This window comes from Polypterus senegalus, chromosome 1, assembly GCF_016835505.1.
Source record: "Polypterus senegalus isolate Bchr_013 chromosome 1, ASM1683550v1, whole genome shotgun sequence".
NCBI lineage: Eukaryota > Metazoa > Chordata > Cladistia > Polypteriformes > Polypteridae > Polypterus > Polypterus senegalus.
Genome location: NC_053154.1, coordinates 228,291,731 through 228,304,883, shown reverse-complemented (window position 1 = coordinate 228,304,883; position 13,153 = coordinate 228,291,731). Strand labels below are relative to the sequence as shown.

At 39.1% G+C, this 13,153-nt stretch overlaps 1 protein-coding gene across 1 annotated transcript in view; it reads right to left on the bottom strand.

Annotated features, from left to right (window-relative positions):
• edrf1 (erythroid differentiation regulatory factor 1) overlaps positions 1-13,153 on the bottom strand; it is a 65,789-nt gene that overhangs the window by 6,513 nt on the left and 46,123 nt on the right. The window contains exons 21-25 of the mRNA XM_039769932.1: positions 10,218-10,376; positions 9,247-9,396; positions 8,094-8,247; positions 5,136-5,251; positions 646-812 (exon numbers count right to left, since the gene is read on the bottom strand). Of these exons, the coding sequence (XP_039625866.1) occupies positions 646-812; positions 5,136-5,251; positions 8,094-8,247; positions 9,247-9,396; positions 10,218-10,376 (746 nt within the window). The remainder of the gene's footprint in view (positions 1-645; positions 813-5,135; positions 5,252-8,093; positions 8,248-9,246; positions 9,397-10,217; positions 10,377-13,153) is intronic.

Here is a 13,153-nt window from a genome sequence, read left to right as displayed (position 1 = left end):
CATTACCCAAAAGAGCTATATAAGAAAAGAGCTGAGCCTTCAGTGTGAGCAGTGCTATCCTTCACATGTTCTGCAACTCTGTGATGACCAGTGTGATCTCCAAAGCTGTGGTATACTGTTCTGGTAACATCACTTCAAGAGATGCCCACCAAATCAAGGAGCAAATTAAAAAGGCAGGCTCAGTTATGGGATGTACTCTTGACGCCCTGGAGGAGAGAATGAAGAGAAAACTGAGGGTCTTATGAACAATGATACCCACCTTTTCTATGACACGCCAACATCAAGTGCTCTCAGCCAATGAATTATTAAACAGAATGTGTCAAGACGCTTTATACCGATGACAATGCGACTGTAGAATGCCTTTCTGTGACAGCCCGCTTAGCTTTAGCCAAGTCAGAAGTTTGTTTTTTGTGTATTTGGGTGGTGGTGGTGGTGTTCTTGTTGTTGCTTTGGTCTATTATAATATTTCCTGAACTCCAGTAAAATCTAAATTTCCTTCTTGGGAAAAATCCGTTTGTTACTTTGTTTTTTCTTTCTTTGCATCTGTTTAACATAACAGCTCACCACTGACCTCCGCACTCATGTCGTACAGCTCTGGTTTAATGGGACAGAAGGCAAACCATCTGATGAGCTGCATTTACTTACCTTGATTTCTTTTTGGTGGCAGTCATGAGCTTTACCAGCTGCAACAGCAAGAAAGACAAACTAGGCTCGAAAATATTGATTAACTTCTCAACCTCTTCGGTGTTGAGACCATTCGAGGAATTCGTATCGGCTCCATTAGAGTCACATTCTCCTGCGCCATTAAGATTCTGTTTAGGAAAATAAAGCAAATCTTTAACTTTGAAAGTTTCCAACTATTTAAAAAAACCCACAGACACAATTACCAAACATTGCAGTCAATCTACTGATTCTTCTCATTTAAAGCTTTGCCTAAATTTTTTAGCAGTTTAAAATTTGCACAGATGGTAAATAAGAAATAAAGGTTTGAGTGAAATGAAAATGTAAATGTACAGTATATAACATTAAGCGAAGACTGACTCAAAGGCTTCTGGGGTTACTCCTCTGAAGATTACTCAGGGTTAGGTATCTTTTCCTTTATAAAGCACTTTCTTTCGCACTAAATACTTCTTGAATTGCTCCAGAAAGTTCAAAGAGAAACGACAGTACAGTTTATGACACCATACTCATGGGTGCAGCCATAATTTATTTCACTTCTTCATTAAATTAACAATTTCCTCTTTTCTGGCCCGGAAACCCTTCTGCCACTTTGCAGCCACACTGTTGTTAGTGTCTCTTTGCTCCATGTGTCTTTATCAAGCTTTGTTGCACAGTAAAGAAAACATCACTTGCAACTACGCTCTCAAAACCTGGTGATAAACTATTGGGTGAAACAACTCAAAGACTAAAGAGAACCAGTCAAGACCCCGAACAGGACTCGTGCATCATCCCACATCATTCCCAGCACAAATCAGATTCTGGTAGCTCAGTTAGTCTCAAAAGGTTTCAATTAGCGCGTAACAATGTTAACAAAACATCTTATTATAAAAACCAAAGGCAACAATATTATTAATTGTGAAAAAGTTAAAAATAAAAATGTTTATCAACCAGTTGCATTGAGCAAATTATTAGGAACACCTGCACAGCTGCTTATCCATGCAATTACCTAATCAGCCAATCATGTGGCAGCACCACAATGCTTAAAATCAAGCAGATACAGGTCAGAAGCTTCAGTTAACATTCACATCAAAATGTGATCTCAGTGATTTCGACTGTGGCATGATTGCTGGTGCCAGACGTGCTGGTTTGAGTATTTCTGTAACTGCTAATCTCCTGGGAATTTCATGCACAACAAAACACACCCAGTGAGAGGCAGTTCTGTGGACAGAAACTCCTTATTGATGAGAGTGGTAAGAGGAGAATGGCCAGACTGTGGCACAGTGATTATGGCTTTGGACTTCAAGCCCTGAGGTTATGGGTTCAGATCCCACTACAGACCTTGAGCAAGTCACTTCTTTTTCCAACTAAAAAAAGAAATGCAACCATGATGGCCAAATCACTGTAAATGTACAACTGTGATGAGCAGAAAAGCATCTTAGAACGCACAACACGTTGAACCTTGTAGTGGATAGATGGGGCTGCAACAGCAGAAGACCACGCCAGGTTACATTCCTGTCAACCAAGTACAGAAAGCTTAGGGTGCAGGGGGCACAGGCTCAACAAAACTGGACAGTTGAAGAATGTAAAAATGTAGCCTGGCCTGATGATTCTGGAGTTTTGCTGACAAACACATGTGGTAGGGTGAGAAGTTGGTGCCAACAGCATGAATGAATGCATACAACAAGCCTTGTATCAAAAGTCCAGGCTGGTGGTGTAGCAGTGCAGGGAATATTTTCTTGGCACACTTTAGGAGTGTCAATACCAAGCCATCACCACTTGAATGCCACGGTGTAGTTGAGAATTGTTGCTGACCACATCCCTTCATGGAACAAATGTACTCATCTTCTTGACAAATCTGTAGAAACTGTGTGTTACAATCATGTCAAAGTGGACCAGAATCTCAAAAGGATGTTTCCAACATTTTGTGGAATCCACAAGATGAACAATTGAGACCCTCTTGAAAGCAAAAGGTGCACTGTTAGTATAGTGTTCCTAATAATTTGATCAGTGAGTATGTATCCACTGTCTTTCTTTCTTATCATTGCCCTGACTCAAGTGTGTATCTGTTCCAGAAAAGTGGCCAATGAGTGGAGTGAGTTTCAGAGCATTTTTCAGGCTGGTGGCCTTTTAAGAATCACAAAGTGATGGGCTGTATAATTTTCATATTCAGATTATGATGCTCTATTGCCCTGGGTTTGCTTCCCTGGTCCTCCCTGCGTAGTTTGCATGTTCTCCCCGTGTCTGCGTGGGTTTCCTCTGGGTGCTCCGGTTTCCTCCTACAGTCCAAAGACATGCAGGTTAGGTGCACTGGCGATCCTAAATTGTCCCTAGTGTGTGGATGTGTGTGTGTGCCCTGCGGTGGGCTGGCGCCCTGCCCGGGATTTGTTCCTGCCTTGCGCTCTCTGCTGGCTGGGATTGGCTGCAACAGACCCCCGTGACCCTGTGTTAGGATATAACGGGTTGGAAGATGACTGACTGACTGATGCTCCATTTCAGGTGTTTAAAATAGAGTTTTTGTGTGTGCAGACATTGCACTGACTACTTGACCAGGTCTTCTTGGAGTGGTCTACTTTATTTTGTCACAATGTCAATGTCTTTCTCCTGTGACAGGATTTTGTCAGTGTGTAGAGCACGTCTGGGATCACCCTATTTGACTCACACACTCTTGTCACCCAAATGGTAAGTATTTGAATGGGCTTTGAGAAAGCTGTATCTAGAATATAATGTGGGTGTACGTAGGCACCACAGTACTTTAATGAACCTTCACATCCCATGAAGATAATCTGATTATTTTCAAATGATAATCTTAAAAAAATGGTGAACAGACAGTGCCAAGAAATTCACTCCAATTGGAATGGAGGACAAACCACTGTAAAGGAGTATGAGATGCTAGAAATCACATGTACATAAGTATTCACAGCCTTTGCCCAATACTTTGTTGATGCCCCTTTGGCAGCAATTACAGCCTCAAGTCGTCTTGAATATGATGCCACAAGCTTGGCACACCTATCCTTGGCCAGTTTCGCCCATTCCTCTTTGCAGCACCTCTCAAGCTCCATCAAGTTGGATGGGAATCGTCAGTGCACAGCCATTTTAAGATCTCTCCAGAGATGTTCAATCAGATTCAAGTCTGGGCCACTCAAGGACATTCACAGAGTTGTCCTGAAGCCACTCCTTTGATATCTTGGCTGTGTGCTTAGGGTCGTTGTCCTGCTGAAAGATGAACCGTCACCCAAGTCTGAGGTCAAGAGCACTGGAGCAGGTTTTCATCCAGGATGTCTCTGTACATTGCTGCAGTCATCTTTCCGTTTATCCTGACTAGTCTCCCAGTTCCTGCCACTGAAAAACATCCCCACAGCGTGATACTGCCACCACCATGCTTCACTGTAGGGATGGTATTGGCCTGGTGATGAGCGGTGCCTGGTTTCCTCCAAACGGGACGCCTGGCATTCACACCAAAGAGTTCAATCTTTGTCTCATAAGACCAGAAAATTTTGTTTCTCATGGTCTGAGAGTCCTTCAGGTGCCTTTTGGCAAACTCCAGGTGGGCTGCCATGTGCCTTTTACTAAGGAGTGGCTTCTGTCTGGCCACTCTACCATACAGGCCTGATTGGTGGATTGCTGCAGAGATGGTTGTCCTTCTGGAAGGTTCTCCTCTCTCCACAGAGGACCTCTGGAGCTCTGACAGTGACCATCGGGTTCTTGGCCACCTCCCCGACTCGCTCAGTTTAGATGGCCGGCCAGTTCTATAAAGAGTCTTGGTGGTTTTGAACTTCTTCCACTTACAGATGATGGAGGCCACTGTGCTCATTGGGACCTTCAAAGCAGCAGAACATTTTTCTGTAACCTTCCCCAGATTTGTGCCTCGAGACAATCCTGTCTCTGAGGTCTACAGACAATTCCTTTGACTTCATGCTTGGTTTGTGCTCTGACATGAACTGTCAACTGTGGGACCTTATATAGACAGGTGTGTGCCTTTCTAAATCATGTCCAATCAACTGAATTTACCACAGGTGGATTCCAATTAACCTGCAGAAACATCGCAAGGATGATCAGGGGAAACAGGATCCACCTGAGCTCAATTTTGAGCTTCATGGCAAATGCTGTGAATACTTATGTACATATGATTTCTCAGTTTTTTTTTTTATTTTTAATTTGCAAAAACCTCAAGTAAACTTTTTTCACGTTGTCGTTATGGGGTGTTGTGTGTAGAATTCTGAGGAAAAAAATGAATTGAATCCATTTTGGAATAAGACTGTAACATAACAAAATGTGGAAAAAGTGATGCTCTGTGAATATGTTCCGGATGTACTGTATTAAGCCATTTTAGTAACTGTGTATTTGTCAACAAACATATCTACCTCAATAAGACTTCAGCTCATTGAAGACCTTCAGTTATTTTCAAAACACACAGAGAATACCAACAAGCCACTTAATCTTAGATAAAAAACTAACTTTTAAAAATGCTCAATTACCTGTTTCTGTTCCTCCAACATTTCTTTGTGGATCATCTCAAAGGCCAGCCTTGTATCCGATATGATGTCCAGTGTGGCCGTAAGGGTTTTAAGTTTTGCAGCATTGCTACTCATGCCTAAAGATGGGGGAGAAACCACAAAGTTTCAGCATAATCAATCTGAGGTCTTGATTATTCATCTGAACTGAAAGTTAATATTAAAATACATTTAAAATTATCTTAAAAGGAACAAATCTGACCTTAAGTGATGAAAAACACATAACAGACTTTGAATTGTCAACATGTACTCAAACGTGATATCTCCATCCTATCGTTGACATATTAATTAAGAGGTTAGTAAGAGTCACAAGCTGCTAATCAAATGCACTTCAGTAGTAGAGCATCAGAAAGGTTCTCATCTATCTATAAAAACAGAAACTTTAGAAGTTTGGTCTGAAGAACTTGGGCTTGTTCTTATACCATGCCAATAACAAGACATCTGCACTAACCTCAATTGCTGCTCGCCAGTCTGTGAACGATCACAAGGTGCAACACATGCATGTCAGTGGGTCACTCTCCGGGCTCATCTGAGGCATGCAATACCACCCCAGGTTGAGAGGAGACACTGGCGCTAACTGTGTCCTCTTCTATTCCCTCTGTAGTAATGATAACATGCCCAGTGTGGGCAACTGACTCTGCCCCTTCCAGTCCCACACCTATAAACCCCAAGGCTAATAGAAGGAATTGTGAAAAGACTGCACCGTAGGCAAGAATGGAATTAAAATGTCTGATGGCTCCTTATTTTGATTATAGACTTCATTTGTGCTCACAGCGGCTGCTTTTGTTTGCATTATTTTCATCTTGATTGGGGACAACTCTTAACCACAAAGGTCGCCTCCAACCAATCAGAATTCCATTATTTTACTGAAATAAGGATTATTGACAAATGAACATTCTAGACAACTGCCAACCTTCCCAGGAAATGCATATAAAAACAAGACTATGTGATGAATTAGTAAGAAGCCCAATGTCAAATCCAGGGATCAATATGCCTGTGTCGACACAGAACATCCTTTAGTTCATGACTCCACCACCACAAAAAGACTAAAAAAATATGGCTTTCATAGAAAAGTGGTCAAGAGCTAGCCCATTCTCTCAAAAAAAAAAAAAAAGCATGACAACACATCTTATTTTTACAAAGATGTCTGGAGCAACACATTCCGGCAAGATGGCATTTTGCAGAATCCTAACAATCTTGCAGAATCCTAACAATCTATCATTAGTAGAAACTCATTTTGTCTATCAACAATGGTAGTGAAGGAGTGAAAACTGGACATAAGGCATGGAAATCTCATAATCGCGTAGTCCACTATGACGTCCTCTTTATTCTAGAGAAGAATGTGATGCTTTCTTTCTGACAGCTAAAGTGAAGCTGAAACTGGTTAATGCAAAAGGAAAACACCCCTAAGCACACCAGAAAATGTACAGTAATCCCTCCTCGATCGCGGGGGTTGCGTTCCAGAACCCCCCCGCGATAGACTAAAATCATGAAGTAGAAACCATATGTTTGTATGGTTATTTTTATATATTTTAAGCCCTTATAAACTCTCCCACACTGTTAACATTATTAGAGCCCTCTAGACATGAAATAACACCCTTTAGTCAAAAGTTTAAACTGTCCTCCATGACAAGACAGAGATGACAGTTCTTTCTCACAATTAAAAGAATGCAAATATATCTTCTTCTCTTCAGGAGCAGAGAATTTCAGAGGGAGAGAGAGAGCGCTCGCAAAGAAAAGCAAACAATCAAAAAATCAATACGTGTGCTTTTAAGTTTGCCGGCATTTTTTAGAGGAGCGTTAGTATCTTCTAAGCAAACAGCCTCTGTGCAAACAGCCCCTCTGCTCACATCTCCTCCGTCAGGCGCAGAGAACGTCAGAGAGAGAGAGAGAGAGAGAGAGCAAGATTAAAGCAACAATCAAAAAATCAATACGTGTGCTTTTGTGCTTTTAAATATGCTGAGCACCGCAATAAAGCGGCATTTTTTTAGAGGAGCGTCAGTATCTCTTAAGCAAACAGCCTCTGTGCAAACAGCACCTCTGCTCACAGCCCCTCCGTCAGGAGCAGAGAATGTCAGAGAGGGTGAGAGAGAGGCAGAGACAAGCAAACAATCAAGCTCCGCGTGGGATGCATATCTCATAGCATTGAGGAGTTTTAGTTAATATGTAATACATGCTCTGATTGGGTAGATTCTAAGCCATCCGCCAATAGCGTCCCTTGTATGAAATCAACAGGGCAAACAAACTGAGGAAGCGTGTATTATAAATTAAAAGACCCACTGTCTGCAGAAATCCGCGAACCAGCGAAAAATCTGTGATATATATTTAGATGTGCTTACATTTAAAATCCGCGATAGAGTAAAACCGCAAAAGTCGAAGCGCGATATAGCGAGGGATTACTGTACAACTAAACAGCTAAAACAAAGTAAAGAATTAACATTTTAGAATGTCAAGTCCAGACCTCATCCTCACAGAGGAGCTGTGATAGGATAGGACCTTAATGAGATCTAAGCCTGATTAAAATGGATTTATTTACACCACCAATAACTGAAGCAGAGACTTGATACACACATACGGAAAACTCTAGTTTCAATTACACCAAATTATTGCTACTAAAGCAAATTTTACAAGCTACTACCTCACAAGGTATATTTGACTTCCGTTAGGTTATTTTTTGATGAATAAATAAGTAGAAAATAAAATCTAATGCTTTCATCACCTGAAGTTACAATTATTTAATTTTAGTTCTTATTATTAAGCACCATAGAAATAAAAAGAGATATACTTACTTTTCACATGAAAATATTTTTATTTATATGTAGTAATTAAAGATTCATACTACAACATTTAATAAAGCAATACTGACCCTATTACTCTGTACATTTTCACTATTGTTAAGTATGAAAACTCTAGATGTTTTACCTGCCATTTGAAACTCAACAAATGCAACCCGTTCTAACTGTGTTCTAAGCAGTTCACAAGGGGCATCTTTAAGAACTTGGAAAAGTCTCACAGCTTTAGTATAATGAAGATCTGCTAGATTCTTATGTTGCTTCCTAAGATGCTCATCCCCAACCTACGTAAAGAAAGGAAAAACAAATTAGTAGGGGTGGACGTAGGTAACTGCAGTAGAATACCCTTTAATAAAAAGAGGTACCCAACAAAAACACCTTGTAGGTCTAGCCTACACAATACAGGTTTCACCTAAAAAAGAATAACCATTTTAAAAAAATTCATGTAACGTATATACTTGTGTATAAGTTGGGTCTTGAAACCTGAAAAATCGATCATAAAATCAGACCCCGACTTGTACGCCTGTTCAGAAATGCGACACATAATTATAATTTTTTTTTACATCAATCAGACCCCGACTTGTATATATTTTTTACATCTTCTTGCTTCTGCCAATCTCACACCAGTTTCTCGGACACATCGAATTTTGTTTGCAGCAGTGCAGTTACCAATTTCTTTTGCTGCTTCAACATCTTTTAATTTAAAACCAGCTTCATATTTTCTTCTTATCGAATGCTCCATTGCAGATAAGGGATACTCTTACGATAAAGGAGTATGAGGGTATGAGATACAAAAAACACAAATCAATGCTTTGGAATAGTTTGGGTATTACTGTGTGGTCACATAGGCACAATACATAGAAAGAAAAAAAGGCAGTGTGCTCCATGGTTACTCTCTCAGGTGGGCGTTAGCATATCATAATCTTTTGGACCAATAGCGTAAGTTTTCCGCATTTGACTTATATGACCAACAATATAAAATACCGGAAATTATACTCTAAAATCAAGCTCCAACTTATCCGCAGAAGAACTTAAACGTGAGTATATATGCTATTTGAAGGAAGTCTTTTAATACACGGTCTCATCTTATGAACCACAAAGAAGATTCATTTTTGTACATATGTGGGCCAATTTTCAAAACTCTCGATTATCTTTGCAGTCATTCCAAGTACATCCTGCTGCAGCCTACAGAGTGGAGCACAGCTGGATTGGTGACACACAAACACCTAGAAGTCCTGAATAAGTTAACTTTGAGGACTGGGAAAAAATGAATAAAACCTTACTTGGTTGCGAAAACAACTATGATACATGGAGGCAAGTCTGTGATGAATAGTAGCGGCCCGGTACTGGTAGAGGGGCTGTCTTGCAGAAACAGTCTGCAAATCACAGTATTTCAGAGATTTCATCATTGCCTCGGTCACTTCTTTTTCAATCTGAAACAGATTCAAGTTTGGAAAAACATGGAAAAATTAAGCATTTTAGAAATGAATTTCTGTACATTTTTAGATTATTTTAACAAAAAGATTAAAAAAATTAAAACAAAGACAAATGCAAAGTTCCCATCACTGGTTTCTCAAAACTAAATGAGACATCTTAGGTTATCTTTTATAAACCGCAATAAATTTTAAAATTCTTTCACAACATAAAAAATTGTTTGTAGGGACAGCATGCATCTATAGTATAGGGTGGTCCAGATCTAATTATGCAACTTTCATTACACTACAACTTATTAAGTTTATTACATAGAAAATCAACCGAAAAATCCTGGACCATCTAGAAGTGTGAGAACTGACGACATGAAGAATCATCTTCAAGCCGAACTGGAATCGTCCCTGCATAAATCAAAGTCATCCAGACGATCTGGATCTGCATAATTAGATTTGGACCACTCTGTATGTATTCAAATGGATGTAAGCTAAAAGTGATTAACAAATATCCCAGCTTACCATTTTTTAGGAAAGAGATGCTACTTTTGGACATCATGCCTAATTTATTCACAAATTACAGTACTCTGAAATTACGTCACAAAGGCAGAATGATGATCAATTTTGAAATGTTTTAAAATATTAACAATATTTATCACTACAAACACGATCACATCTAAATAAAAAAAAATCATTAGAGTTTAGTATAGTTACAAATCTAGATTAAAAAAAAAAATCACAGCATTCAATTTTTTTTACACTTTATAAAGAGAGCACAATTCCAACACTGTATTCCAAAAGCATTATGTTTTCTGTGGAACTATACATGCCTGTTCCTGTGCTTTTCTCGACAGAGGTGCATAGTCCTGCAGCAGAGTGGCTAAAGTAAAGTAAGTAGTGGACAGCTCCCAGTTCACAGAGTCCCACACTGCTGGGTGGGTTTCTCTTTTTTCAAGTGATCTCATTGCTTTTAAATAATAATCAATGGCCTGCGAACAAAAGGACAAAAAAGCTATTATAGGAGTAAATTCTAAAAATCTCTGTGACTTAGATATATACTGTAATATAAATGCATACACACGATGAATCACTAATCACATACTAAATAAATGCAAGCTGAAAGAAAAAAGTATATATTTAAGCTCTTGTATAATTTCGTCTAATATAGTAAACAGGCATGAACATTTTGTCAGTTCAATGAATGCTTCAAACAATTTTCAGAATATATATATATATATATATATATATATATATATATATATATATATATATATATATATATATATATATAACAGCATCTGAAATGAAATAACCAGTAATATAAAAAATAATTATTTAGTAAAAAATAGATAACAGAAAACTGAGATTTTCCAAGACAGACCTACTGTAAATTTAACTTACAAGATTTACATTATGGGTAATGCAGTGGAAAGTACTGAAATCTCACAGCTTGAGAAGACTGGTTGTAAATCTTTACCCAGGCAACATTTACACTAAGTATTCAGACCCATTCAGTTTTTGTATATTTTGTTATGCTACAACCTCATGCTAAAATTGGTTAATTTTTTTTTTCCTTCACCAAGCAACACTCAATACACCAAAATGACAAAGCAAAAAATGTTTTTTTTAGGAATTTTGGCAAATTTATTAAAACAAAAAATGACATATCCCATTGACACAAGTATTCAGACACTTAACTTGTACCTCATTGAAGTACCTGATGTCTGGCTGTAGATGATGATCATCAAGTATACCTTTGTACTTTGATCTGTTCAGCTATTCCTCAATCCTGACTTGTCTTCAAGCTTTGCCACTGAAAAACAACTTCACGGCATAATTCTCCCACCACCGTGCTTCACTGTTGGAATGGTATTGCACAGGTCATGAACATGGTTTCCTCCAGAAGTGACACTTATAATTGAGGCCAATCAGTTCAATTATGGTTTCATCAGACTAGAAAATCTTTTGTCGCACACTCTCTTTTTACAAACTCCAAATGGCCTTTAAAGTCTCACCTGGCCACTCTAACATAAAGCCCAAATTGGTGGAGTGTTGCAGTGGTGGTTATACTTCTGGAAGCTTCTCCCATATCCACATGGGTTCTCTGGAGTTCAGCCAGAGTGAGCATTGGATTCTTTGTCACCTTTCTTGCCAAGGCCCTTCTCCCATCTGGTCATCCAGTTCTTGGAAGAGTTGTGGTTGTTCTAAAGTATTCAATTTAGGAATTATGAAGGCCACTGTGCTTTTGGAAATCTTCAGTGCTGCAGACATTGTTGTCCTGTCCTGTCTCTAATCTCTGTAGCACTTTCTTAGACCTCATACGTTTACACTGATGCACAATGTGAACTGTGGGACCTTCTACGGAAAGGTATGCGCCTTTCCTAATCAGTTCAATCAACTGAACTGAACTCCAAACAAGGTGGAGAAACAGCTCAGCAATGATCAATAGAATGGAATGCACCTGAACCAGATTTCAAGTGTCATAGCAAAGGGTCTGAGTTCTTGTGTAAAGGAGATATTTCAATGGTTTATTTTTAATAAATTTGCAGACACTGTTTTTACTTTAACATTCTGGGGTACGGAGTGTTGAAGGAAAAAATGAAGTTAGCTCATTTTAGCATAAAGCTGCAATATACTGTAAAAGTAGTGAAGGGGTCAGAATACTTTGTGCATGGAAGCTGAAGAACAGCACAGCATTGCTCTACTTTTTTCATTACAGTTCTCAGACCTGGGCTGACTTAAACCTTTACATCCAACCCAAACTACAACAGTAAACAAAAGGGTGACTTCTGTGCAGAGCTGAGCATGCAACTCTGTCTCTAACTTTTCAGTACACAACCTTTTGATCTCACCCCTTCTACTAAGGCATTATCAATCACTATTAAATGACACTCACATTGCAGACGGCAAGAAAGGTGACCATAACTCCCCACTTCCAACCTTGATGAACAAACCTTTATGCCAACTATTAATCAAAACTTTTGACTTCTTAAGTGTATCCAACTGGTGCACAGCTCCAAGTACTTGTCCATCCATATCAATGGCAAGCTGGATTTGTTCACTGATATGGAAGCACTATATAAGATCGGGCGGAGAAGGTTGCTGCTTTCCCACATAGGTGTAGTGAAAACCTTTAGACATTCTATAATGCTCTGTCAGCCCATGAGACTTTCTTTGCTATGGTGTACTTGGAAGGTAACATCACTACAAGGGAGGCACACCAAATCAACAAGCTGACGAAGAGGGTAGGCTCAATTATTGGACCTACTTTTGACCTACTGAAGGTAACAGCGAGAAGAAAAAAAAAAGCTAATGGCCATCATAAATGATGTTTCCCATCCTCTATGTGACCTACTACCAAATGAGTACTTTAATCCACTGGATTGTACAACAAAAGTGTCATTAAGCCTTACTGGGGATCCTTCATACCTAAGGCCCTTATAACGACTCACTTTGACTACTTCTGTGTTTAAGCCAATTCAGAAATACAACTTCTCAGCGGGAATATATGGGGCTCTGAGAAGGAGGGGAGTCTGTTATAATGCTGCACATCCACTCACACACTTAACACTGAATACTTTGATCCAACACATTAAAGAAACCCTACTAGGGCTCCTTCCTACCAATGGCAATATGCCTTTATAATGCCTCACAGTGACTGTTGACAGCTCTTTTTATCTTTAGCAAAGTCAGAAGTTCTCTTTTCATGTCTCTTTCCTTTTCATCATTCTGGTATTTAAGGGTGTGTGTTAATTTTTATAATATT